Genomic DNA, 12,978 nt, shown 5'->3' on the forward strand with positions numbered 1-12,978 from the left:
TCCAAGATTATCTTCTGTGTCTGTGTTAATTGGTTTCCCTTTTCTTTGTTGAAGAGGGTCTGTGCAGTCCTTCTGCCTAGTCCGCCATCTTGCCAGAACTCCCCAGAATCCAACTGATTTTTGTATGTAGATGTTGTACACTGCCACTTTGCTAAATCCTTCTATTAGTTTCAGTAGCCTGTTGTTGTTGTTATTAGGTGCCATAGAGTCGGTTCCCACTCATATTGACCCTATGGTACAACAGAACAAAACACTGCCCAGTCTTGTGCCAGCATCACCATCCTTCTCACACCTGAGCCCATCATTGTAGCCCTCTGTCATCCATCTTGTTGAGGGCCTTCCCCTTTTTTGTTGACCCTCCACTTTACCAAGCATAATATCCTTCTCCACAGAATGGTCCCTTCTGACATGACCAGAGTAGGTCAGACGAAGTCTGGCCAATCTCGCTTCCAAGGAGCATTCTGGCTGCACTTCCTCCAGGATAGATTTGTTAGTTCCTTTGACAGTCCATGGTACTTTCAGTATTCTTTGCCAACACCACAAGTCAAAAGCATCAACTCTTTTTCAGTCTTCCTTGTGTCCAGCTCTCATATGCATATGAGGTAACTGAAAATACTTTGCGTTGGGTTAGGCACACCTTAGTCTTCAAGGACACATCTTTGCTCTTCATCACTTCAAAGAGGTCTTTTGCAGCAGATTCGCCCAGCGCAGTATGTCATCTGATGTCTTGACTACTACTTCCATTGGTGTTGATTATAAAAACCAAGTAATATGAAATCTTTAACAACTTCAATTTTTCTCCATTTACTGTGATGCTGCTTATTGATCCAGTTGTGAGGATTTTCATTTTCTTTATGATGAGATGTAATCCATACTACAGACTTTAGTCTTTAACCTTTATCAGTAAGTGCTTCAAGTCATCACCACTTGCAGCAAGTAAAGTTGTGTCATCTGTGTATCTCAGGTTGTTAATAAGTCTTCCTCCAATCCTGATGCCATGTTCTTCTTCATATAGTCCAGCTTCTCTCATTATTTGTTCAGCATACAGATTGAATAAGTATGGTGAAAAGATACAACCTTGACGCACACCCTTCCTGATTTTAAACCATGCAATATCCCCTTGTTCTGTTCAAATGATAGCCTCCTGGTCTATGTATAGGTTCCTGATGAGCACAATCAAGTATTCTGGAATTCCCATTCTTCTCAATGTCATCCATAATTTGTTATGATCCACACAATCAAATGTTTTTGCATAGTCAATACAACATAAGCAAACATCTTTCTAGTATTCTTTGCTTCCAACCAAGATCCATCTGACATCAGCAATGACATCCCTTGTTCCACATCCTCTTCTGCATCCAGCTTGCACAACTAGAAGTTCTCAGTCAATATACTTCTGCAACCATTTTTTAATTATCTTCAGCAAGATTTCACTTGCGTGCAGTATTAATAATATTGTTTGATAATTTCCACATTCTGTGGGATCACCTTTCTTTGGAATGGGTACAAAAATGGATCTCTTCCAGTCACTTGGCCAGGAGCTGTCTTCCAAATTTCTTGCCATAGACAAATGAGTGACTCCAGCGTGGCATCCATTTGCTGAAACATCTCAATGGGTATTCCGTCAATTCCTAGAGCCTTGCTCTTCACCAATTCCTTTAGTGCAGCTTTGACTTCTTCTTTTAATACCATTGGTTTTTGATCATATACCACCTCCTGAAATGATCAACACTGACCAACTCTTTTTGGTACAGTAACTCTGTGTATTCCTTCCATCTTCTTTTGATGTTTCCTGCATCATTCAATGTTTTGCTCATAGAATTTTTCAATATTGCAACTTGAAGCTTAATTTTAGTCTTCAGTTCTTTCAGCTTAAGAAATGCCAAGCATGTTCTTCCCTTTTGGTTTCCTAACTCCAGGTTTTTGCACATTTCATTATAATAATTGACTTTGTCTTCTCGAGTTGCTCTTTGAATCTTCTATTCAGCTCTTTTATCTTGTCATTTCTCCCATTTGCTTTAGCTACTTTTTGTTCAAGGACAAATTTCAGGGTCTCTTCCAACATCCATTTTCGTCTTCTCTTCCTTTCCTGTCTTTTTAATGAACTTTTACTTTCTTCATGGATGATGTTCTTGATGTCATCCCACAGTTCCTCTGGTTTTTGGTCACTGGTGTTCAATGCATCGAATCTATTTTTTACATGGTCCCTAAATTCAGGAGGGATACAATCAAGGTCATATTTTGGCTCTCGTGGACTTGTTTTAACTGTTTTCAGCTTCATCTTGAACTTGCATATGATCAGCTGATGGTCTGTTCCAGAGTCAGCTCCTGGCCTTGTTTTGGCTGAAGATATTGAGCTTCTCCCTTGCCTCCTGCCACAGATATAGTCAATCTGATTCCTGTGTACTCCATCTGATGAAGTCCACATGTACAGGTGCTGTGTGTGCTGTTGAAAAAATAATGTATTTGCAATGAATAAGTTGGTGGTCTTGTAAAATTCTAACATGCGATCTCCAGTGCTATTTCTATCCCCAAAGCTATGTTTTCCAACTACTGGTGATTTTTCTTTGTTACCAACTTTTGCAATCCAATCACAAGTGATAATCAACACATCTTGACTGCATGTTTGCAATCAGACTGCAGAAGTTGGTAAAAATCTTCAATTTCCTTGTCTGTGGCTTTGGCAGTTGGTGTGTAAATTTGAATAACAGTATTATTAACTGGTTTACCTTGTAGGGGTATGGATATTATCCTATCACTGACAGCACTATACTTCAGGATAGATCTTGAGACATTCTTTGTGATGATAAATGCCACATCATTCCTCTTCAATTTGCCATTCCTGGCATAGTAGATCATATGGGTGTCTGATTCAAAATAGTGAAAAACAGTCCATTTCAGATTTCAGCTCACTAATGTCTAAAGTATCGATCTTTATGCATTCCATTTCATTTTTGATAATTTCCAATTTTTCTAGATTCACACTTCATACATCCAATGTTCCAATTATTAACAGATGTTTTGCAGCTGTTATTTCCCATTTTGAGTCATGCCACATCAGCATATGGGGATCCAAAAAGCTTTACTCTATCCACTTCATTAAGGTTGGCTCTGTACTGAGGAGGTAGCTCTTCCTTTCCCAGTCACATTTTGAGTGCCTTCTTACTTGAGAGGCTCATCTTCCAGCACTACACTGGACATTGTTTCATGGCTATTCATAAAGTTTTCCAGTAATTGTATTGGTGTTTTACTGCTATTGACAAGGTTTTCACTGGTCAATTATTTCAGAAGTAGATGGCCCCTTTCTTCTTCCGCGTCTGTCTCAGTCTGGAAGCTCCGCTGAAAACTGTCCACCATGAGTGACCCTGCTGGTATTTGAAACACTGCTAACACAGCCTCCAGCCTCACAGCAACACACAAGCCACCACAGTATGACAAACTGACAGATGAGTGGTGGTTCTTTTGTTGAGTCTCTAGAATTTTCAATGTATAGGACCAGATCATCTGCAAACAGAGATACTTTTACTTCTCCTTTGCCAATTTGGATGCCTTTTATTTCCCCTTCTTGCCTTACTGCTCTAGCTACAATTTCCAATACAATATTGACTAGGAGTGATAATAAAGGGCATCCTTTCTGGTTCCTGTTTTGTAAGGAGAATACTTTCAGTTTCTCTTCATTGAGAATAATGTTGGTCATTGGTTGTGTGTATATGCCCTTAATTATCTTGAGGAATTTTGCTTATACTCCTATTTTGCTGAGCATTTTTTAAGCAAGAATGGGTTTTGGATTTTGTCAAATGCCTTTTATGCATCAATTGATATGATCATGTGTTTCTTTTCCTTTGTTTTATGTATGTGGTGGGTTACCTTGATTCTTTTTCTAATATTGAACCATTCTTGCATATCCAGTATAAATCCCACTTGGTCATGACATATTATTTTTTCAATATGTTGCTGGAGCCTACTGACTAGGATTCTGTTTTCATGAGGTATATTGGTCTGCAGTATTCCTTTCTAGTGGTGTCTTCAAGTGGTTTTGGTATCAGGGTTATGCCTGCTTCATAGAATAAGTCTGGGAGTATTTCAGCCTTTTCTTTGTTCTGGAACTATTTTAGTACCATTACTCTTCTGTGAATATTCAGTAGAATTCACCAGTTAAGCTGTCTGGGCAAGGACATTTTGTTGTTGTTGTTGTTGTTGGGAGTTTCTTTTCAATGACCTGTTCAATTTCTTCTTTTGTGATGGGTCTGTTCAAAATTTCTACCTCAGATTATGTTAGTTTATGTAGGTAGTGTGTTTCCAGAAATCTGCCAATTTCTTCTAGGTTTTCAAAATTGCTGAAGTACAGTTCTTCATAGTATTGTTATTATCCTTTTTATTTTGGTAGGTTCTATTGTGAACACCTATTTCACTTCTTATTCATGTAATTTACATCAGCTCCTTCTCCTTTGTTAAATTTACCATTGGTTTGTCAATTTTATTAATCCTTTCAAAGAATCAACTCCTAGTTTTGTTGATCCTATGGTTTTTCTTTTTTGTGTTTACTTTTGCTCAACTCTTTATTATTTCCTTTCTTCTGGTGACTGTAGGTTTTTCTGCTGTTATTTTTCTAATTATTGGAGATGCTGGGTTAACATGTTAATTTTGGTTCTTTCTTCTTCTTCTTCTTCTTTGATGTGTGGGTTTATTGCTATAAATTGCCCTGGACTACTACTTCTGTGGTGTCTTAAAGATTTTGGTATGTTGTTTTGTTTTTGTTTGATTCATGGAATTTTTAATTTCCTTTTTATTTCTTCTATTACCCAGTAGTTTTTAAGCAAGGTGTTATTCAGTTCCCATGTATTTGATTTTTTTTTCCTTGATCTTGCTTTTGTTTTCTGATGTTATAGCACTGTGATCTGAAAAGATGCTTTGTAGTATTTCAATGTTTTAACATTTTTTGAGGCTTGCTTTGTGGAATAAGATAGGGTCTATTCTGGAGAAAGTTTCACTTTAACTGGAAAAAAAATGTATATTGTGCTGTTGTTGAGCAGACTGTTCTGTATATATCTATGAGGTCTATTTGGTTGAACATGATGTTTAGACATTGTTATCTTTGTTAAGTTTATTTCTAGTTCTGTCCTTCATCAAAAGTGGCTTATTAAAGTCTCCTACTCTTGCTGTGGAGTTTTCTATTTCTCTTTTCAATTCTGCTAAAGTTAGATTTATGTATTTTGGGCTCTTCCACTGTGTGTGAAACATTTATTATGATTACATGCTCTTGTTTGGTTGACCCTTTAATCATTATATAATGGCCTTCTTTATCTCTTTTGGTGGATTTTTCCTTAAATTCTATTCTACCAGAAATTAATATTGTCATTCCCAGTCTTTTTTAGTTGCCATTTTCTTAATATGTTTTTCCATCCTTTGATTTTTAGCTTATTTTTGTCTTTGTGCCTAAGATGTGTCACTTGTATACAGCATATTGTTGGGTCATGTTTTCTTACCCATTTTGCTATACTCTGTCTCTTGACTGATACACTGAATACATTTATATTCAGTGTAATTATTGATAGGTATGAATTTACTGCTGTCATGTTGCTGTTTTGTGTGTATGCATGTACGTGTGGTGCTGCTGGTTTCTTTGTTCAATATATTTTTCTGTGCTGAGTTCCTTCTGTTTATAGATTTTCTTATCATTTTCATCATTAGTATTGTTTTAGTGTTTACTAAGATTCCATGACTTTCATAAGAAAGTTTATTATATTTCTTAGAGGTTACACTATAATTTATTATCTTCTCAAGTTTAAAGTAGTCTATTCTATCTTTATATCATCTTGACTTCCTCTTCATTTGAAGGCTCTGTAACTGTATCATTTAATCCGTCTTTTTGCTTTGTACTTATCACTGTTTACAAATTGACATCTCTGTTTCCCTATTTTCAGTCTTTGTAGGTTTATTTTATTTGTGACACTTCCATATATGGATTGATTTCCAGATGATGTTGTCATGTGTCTTAATCTCCAGTTGTTGTCTTAGTTCTTGGTTCTCTGTCCAAAGGATTTCCTTTAGTAATTCATGTAAGGTTGGTCTGGTTTCTGCAAATCCCCTTAATTTCTATTTATCTATGAATGCCATAATTTCACCATCGTACTTGAGAGACACTGTTGCTGGACAGATAATTCTTGGCTGGCAATTTGTTCTTTCAGGGTTTTATATGTTATCTCATTGCCTTTCTGCTGGCATGGTTGCTGCCAGAAAATTAGAATGTAGTCTTATTGCTTCTCCTTTGTAGGTGAGTTTCCATTTTTCCTGAACTACTTTCAATATTCTTTGTCTTTGGCTTGAGAAAGTTTGATTATGATACATCTTGGTGATTTCCTTTTGGGGTCGATCCTATTTGGGGTTCACTAAGTTTTCTGAATGCATACCTTCTTGTCTTTCGTGACATTAGGGAAGTTTTCTTCCAACAGAGCTTCAAGGGATTTACTTGGGTTTCTGTTGTCGTTGTCTCTTCTGGAATTCTGAGCACATGTAATTTATTCATCTTGATGGTGTCTCCAATGGTTCTTAGTCTTTCTTAATTCTTTTTCATCCTTTTTTCTGACTGTTCCACTAAAAGATTAGTTTTGGAGGATTTATCTTCAATCTAATTTGCTGTTCCACTGATTCAATTCTACTCCCTTGTCTTTCCTTGCCTTATCTTTTTCTGAAATCTTAGTATTAATCTTCTGTGTTTCAATCTGATCTTTATTTTTTAAATTCTCATTGTTTTGTGTTTTCCTTAATGTTGCCTGTGGTTTCCTCAAATTCTCTCTCAATTTGTTGAACATACCTAAATAGAATTCTTTTGAATTCCTTATGAGATAGTTCCAATAGCATTTCTTCCTCTGGAAGATTTTCTGGCCCTGTATTCTGTTCATTTGTTTGAACCATCTTGTTCTGTTTGTGTGTGTGATCTGAAGTTGTCTGTTGTCTCTGAGACATAGTAGTGTCATTGTATTAATTTGTTGATTGTAAGTTGTTTTGCTTTCATTCCAATTTTTTTTGTTTTGTTTTAATATATCCAGCCAACAGGATGGGTGTGTTACTCTAGTTGATAGTTGGCCAGCCATGGGGTGATCACCACCTATCTCTGCATTGGAATGTAGGCATAATTCTCTCATCATTGATTGTGCAGAGCAACTGGAGCATGCTGAGCAGGTGTTGGCTGCCATCTGTCAGTGGTCCAGTGGTGCTGGAGTGGGTGGTGGCTCTTGTGCAGTGGGTAGGGCAGGAAATGTGGGTGGGTATGGTTGGTATGGACACTGGCTCACAACTGCTAGGTAAAGACAGAGAAAACAAAGGGTCAGGGGAGGGAAAAGGAAATGAAAAAAAGAAAAAACAAGGGACAAGAGAGCAGAGAAACAGGAATAAAGAAAAAGAAGAAAAAAGAAAACCCCAAGACAAATGTGGCACAGTAACGGTGCAAGTGGTAGCCACCAAACACAGCTCCAGTGGAAATGTGGCACTCACCCCATGGGAGCACACATCACTGGGTATTATGGAGGTTCAGGGGCAGCATTACAAGTTTCAAAGTCTCTTTTGTAATTGATATTGGTATTTTCTTTCTACCTTGTCTTTTTTAATGACCGTTTCCTTTCTTCATATATGATGCCTTTGATATTATTCCACAACTTGACCTAGCTAACTGATAACCAGAAATTAGTCTTTGTGCAATTCAAAGAGCAACCATTTAATCAGAACTTTTTTATATTTCACTTCCCTCAAAATATTTATTTAAATTATTATGTTTATATGAGGAAATAATAGACAGCTGTAACAAACTGTGTTGATGAAGAATTCATAGTGCCAGAGGAAAAAATTATGATAATACTAACTGAAACAGTAAGAAAGCAGAATGCACATATATATACATACACGATCATTATGCTAAACCATATACAACTGCAAAAAATAGTGACATAAATATTAACAATGGTTACATCTGTAGTAGGGAGGCTTATGGATAATATTTAACTCTGCACAGTGTTGTGTAGGTTCCAAATGTTCCCCTATGGGCATATAATTTTATGATCAGAAATAAAAAGTTTCAAGTACAGACACACATACACACAAGCACATACTTTTTTTGGTAAACTGACAGTTAAGACACATACCTGGAACTGAATTAGTGGATGATCACCAAACACATATTCTACTCTCCCACTGACTTGTAACACATAGTCATAGGGGCTAACTTCATCTTCTTTTCCATGAATAGTCAAACGTTTTTGGATTGCCAATTCATTTATTTTTACAGGATTCATATTAGGGGACACTTGAAAGCTAAACACATCCTGAAAGAGGGGGTATAAAGAAGAAGCAATTAGATTTTGTATTTGTCCTCCAAAACAACTTTTTTTATATAATACTTATATTTCCACACATGATTTATTCTGTACGTTTGTATATATTTACATCCTTATGTCTTATATTCTAGTCAATTTTCTTATTTTCTAAATATGATTGTATAAAATTAACATTCCTGATCATTTATAAGTTATCACCTGACACTATAAAATGTCATAGCCTCCACAAATAACATTTAACTGAAGTTTAATAATATTTAACCACTAGACAGTACATTACATGTATTTTCCAGTGAACAACTTTCTTAAAAAAATTTAGTTTGTATTTTAAAAAAAAAATGTTGGTTACTGGTAAGAAGAGAGCTATACTTGTCACTGATAAAACCATAAACTGAGAATTCTGCTTAATTTTAAATGTAAAGAAAAATATAGAAATTTGACATCAATGAAGATATAGTTGGATGAAACATCACTAAATCTGTTCATTGTTGTTGTTGTTGTTGTTATGTGCCGTCGAGTCAGCCCTGACTCATAGCGATCCCTCCTTGGGTTTCCGAGGTAGTATCACTACGGAAGTAGGATTGCCCAACCTTCCTTCCGAGGAGTGGCTGGTGGGTTTGAACCGCCAGCCTTCTGGTGAGCAGGCAAGTGTCTTAGCCACTATGCTACCAGAGCTCCCAAATCTGTTCATTAGAAAATCCAATGGTACAGATTTTAAAGATTATCTAATAACACTTGAATCCTCTCAATATCTAACAAAGTATATAATTTCCCACCAAATGACCATTCACATAAAATATGAGAAGCTCACTACTCCCAAGGCAGCCAATTGCTACTGTGGAAAACTGTGATTATTAAAACATTCTCTATATTGACTTAAATCCACTTTGCAATATTTTTCATCAAATTAAGTCACCCCTTTTCCATAAAGTATCTCAAACTCAAACTTTTTAAACTCATATTTACAATGTGTTCCAAATTCATTCTTTAAAGTATTTTTCATCTAATATTCTTTATATGAGTTGGTACTATGCACATCAAAGCACACAAGCTAAGATTCTATTATTCACTTCAGAAATCACATAAATCCACCCTTTTTCGTCCCCAGTTCATTTCTAACAATTAGATACCAATGATCTTATACCCTAATGATTTGTCTTCACCTTCTCTGCATAACATTCTCTTGGTTCAGAGATTCTTTATAGCTCTCCTAAACAGCAACATAAGTGTCTAATATGCTCTCCTTACCTTTTGTACTATCCACCTCAAAACTAACCTTCACTCAGCTTACAAAGTGTTATGGATTGAATTTTATCCCCAAAAAAGATATTCTTAAATTCTAATCCCTAATCTGTTGAATGTGACCTTATTTGGGTATACAGTCTTTCTTCAAAGCTCTGCTCAGTTAAGGAGGTCATAGCAGTGGACAAAATACAAGAAAAACAAAAGAGTGAAACAATACGCCACATTACTGGGAAAATAGGATTAATACCCCTAAAACATGAAAAACTTCTACAAACCAAAAAAACATAACCCTATTTAGAAATGGACAATAACAAAAGATAAATACAGCCTTAATAAATATATGAAAAGTTATCAAATCCTATCAGTTATAAGTAAGATATAATAAAAAATACAATGGATAAATGAATTATAGTACATTTATATAATTGAATCACATACAGTACTGAGAGCTTTAGCATTTTCCCCAAGGTCCACTCACTTGATAGTCAAATCAATCTCTTTTGAAACAGCTGTTCTGAAATTATCATCCCTGTAAATTTTCTACACTTTGAACTGTTAAGTGGACTAACTGTGTCAGAACTCAACTTGACCAGTTTATTCTGTTTTTCAAGCAGTTCTCCAATATTCCTCTCAATGACTTCAAGATATATTGCATCTTTTGGAAGACTTCTAATTTTACATGACAATTTGCATTGTACCATTCAATTATTAGAAATAGCTATAGACTAGACACTGTCCAACAAGACACTGAGCAAATGCATGGGGACAGATACTTCTGTCTTGCAGGGAAGGATTATTCTAGATAGCCTTACTACTCTATGTGCTTCATTTTTTTTTTTTTTTTCACATTTATGTCCTTATTTCTGATATATTCTCTAGAATGCCCCAAACCTGTGCTCTCCACCTCATTCTACTCTGCCCATAATGGAATATTATTCAAATCACACATATCTCCTTTTATTAATTAAAGTATTTCATATTTTAAAAACACTAAGGAAAAGGAAGACACAGAAGGTACAAGAGGTACAGACAACAAAGATAAACATTACTACATACACAATACTGCATTATCAGTGATAACAAACATTAATCTACAAGTAAATAGATGGATAGACAGGCTGAATGATCAAGAATGTCTAGGCAAAAGGGAATATATAAGGTTGGCAGACAATACTGTTACATACGTATTTGTATGTGCTGGAAGAATGTCCACATAAATATAATAGAGCTAACAAGGGGCAAAGTTATGATAACTTCTTAGCCACAGCTAACCACCCTGAGGGAGTGAGTAGTTGGATTTGTGGGCTCAGAATCTTGGTCACAGAGAACATCAAGCTCAACTGGCATAACATACTACACAAAAACAATGCTCTACATCCTACTTTTGGTGAGTATCAACTGGGGTCTTAAAAGCTTGCAAGCGGCCACCCGGATGGTCAGTCTTTTCTCGTACAGAACAAAGAAGAATAAGGAAAACCAAAGATGCATGGAAACAATTAGTCCAAGGTACTAGTACAGCATGCAAGCCTCAAGCTATATGACTATGAGTCCAGAAGAACTAGATGGTGCCTGGCAAGCACTAAGAAAGGGACTAGTGCAGGAGGCCCTGGATAGAGTGGAAGAACAATGTGGAACAAAACCTACAATCATAAAAAAGACCAGGCTTACTGGACTGATAGAGCTGGTGAGACCTCCAAGACTATGACCCCTAGTTACCCTTCAGGTCTGGAACTGAACTCACTCCCATGGCTTCCAGCCAAACAAGAGAAAGGCATACAGGGTGAACATTTACATCAGGTAGATGTACTACTTCTAAGAACAATCCATCATGGGAGTAAAAAGGGTAGTATTTGCACAGTGAGATAGCTCAGGGGGGCAGGAATGCATAGGAAAGAAAGACACAGGGAAGAGGGAACTACAGGGAGGAAGTGGGAAGAGAGGTATTACATTGTGGGGAATTGCAGTCAACGTCTTGAAGCAAAACTGCTGTATGGAAAATGAATTTGCTGCGTAAACTTTCACCCAAATCACAGTAAAAATTAAAAAAAAAAAAAAAAAGAGTCATGTCCTAAGGTTGGCTGATACTATGTGGTTCTCTAAAATTTCCAATCTTTTTCACAGAAATTGCTGTCTCATTTTCCTTCCATTTATCAATCCCAGAAATTTTTTTCCTCCTAAACCTTGCTAAGAGGAACCTGGCTGGCACAGTGGTTAAGCACTTGGCTGCTAACCCAAAGGTTGGCAGTCTGAACTCACCAGCAGCTCTACAGGAAAAAAGTGAGGCAGCTTGTTTCCACAAAGATATGTTGTTGTGGTTGTGGTTGTTGTTATTATATGCCATCAAGTCAGACTAGGAAGTAGATTGCCCCATCTTCCTTCCAAGGAGTGGCTGGTGGGTTTGAACTGCCAGCCTTCTGGTTAGCAGTCAAGTGCCTTAGCCACTATGCTACCAGAGCTCCCCCATAAAGATATACAACCTTGGAAATCCTATGGGGCAGTTCTACTGTGTCCTACAGGTTTGCTATGAGTCAGAATAGACTCAGTTGGGAACATTGCCATATTTCATCTCACTTTTTAGTTTAATGTTCCCTCATGATGCTTCCCATGGACTACTGTTGATATTTACCAGTTGCTGATGACATGACCAAGTAAGAATTTTACACAAGTGAGAGAGAAGGAAAGAGAGAATGAATGTATGTTACAGTAATTGTAGTTATTGTTAGCTGCCAACCAGTCAGTCCCAGCTCATGGTGACTCCATACACAATGGATCAAAATGTTTCCCAACTGATGCCAATGATCAGTTGCAGATTGGACCATTATGGTCTATAGCGTTTTCACTGGCTGATTTTCAGAAATAGATTGCCAGATATTTCCTCCTAGTCCATCATAGTCTAAAAGCTCCATTGAAACCTGTTCAGCATCATAGCAACATGCAAGTTTCCACTGACAGGGGTGGTGGCTGTACAAGAGTTATAACTCGCTGGTAATCAAACCCAGGTCTCCTACGTAGAAGGCAAAAATCCTACCAGTAGACTCTCAGAGTAGGCTGGGGTTGTTGTCAGGTGCCATCAAGTCGTCTCCAATTCACAGTGACCCTATGCACAGCAGAATGAAACACTGCCTGGTCCTGTCCCAACCTCATGATGCTTACTATACCTGAGCCCATCATTGCAGCCACTGTATCAATCCATCTCATTGAGGGTCTTTCCCTTGTTTGTTGACCCTCCACTTTACCAAGAATGAAATCCTTCTCAAGGGAATGGTTCCTTCTGACAACATAACCAAAGTAGGTGAGATGCAGCCATTCCATTACTAGGTATATACCCTAAAGAAGTGAGAGCCATGACAAGAACAGATATATGCACACCCATGTTCATCGCAGCAATATTTACAATAGCCAA

The 12,978-nt window shown here is 36.9% G+C and overlaps 1 protein-coding gene across 1 annotated transcript in view; it reads right to left on the bottom strand.

The window, feature by feature from the left end:
* PIK3CB (phosphatidylinositol-4,5-bisphosphate 3-kinase catalytic subunit beta) overlaps window positions 1-12,978 on the bottom strand; it is a 164,281-nt gene that overhangs the window by 105,177 nt on the left and 46,126 nt on the right. Inside the window, exon 4 of the mRNA XM_007947506.1 lies at window positions 8,139-8,318. Coding sequence (XP_007945697.1) covers window positions 8,139-8,318 — 180 coding nt within the window. The remainder of the gene's footprint in view (window positions 1-8,138; window positions 8,319-12,978) is intronic.

The sequence above is a fragment of the Orycteropus afer genome, unplaced genomic scaffold (genome assembly GCF_000298275.1).
Source record: "Orycteropus afer afer isolate SDZICR_OR568_19922 unplaced genomic scaffold, OryAfe1.0 scaffold00188, whole genome shotgun sequence".
Taxonomy (NCBI): domain Eukaryota; kingdom Metazoa; phylum Chordata; class Mammalia; order Tubulidentata; family Orycteropodidae; genus Orycteropus; species Orycteropus afer.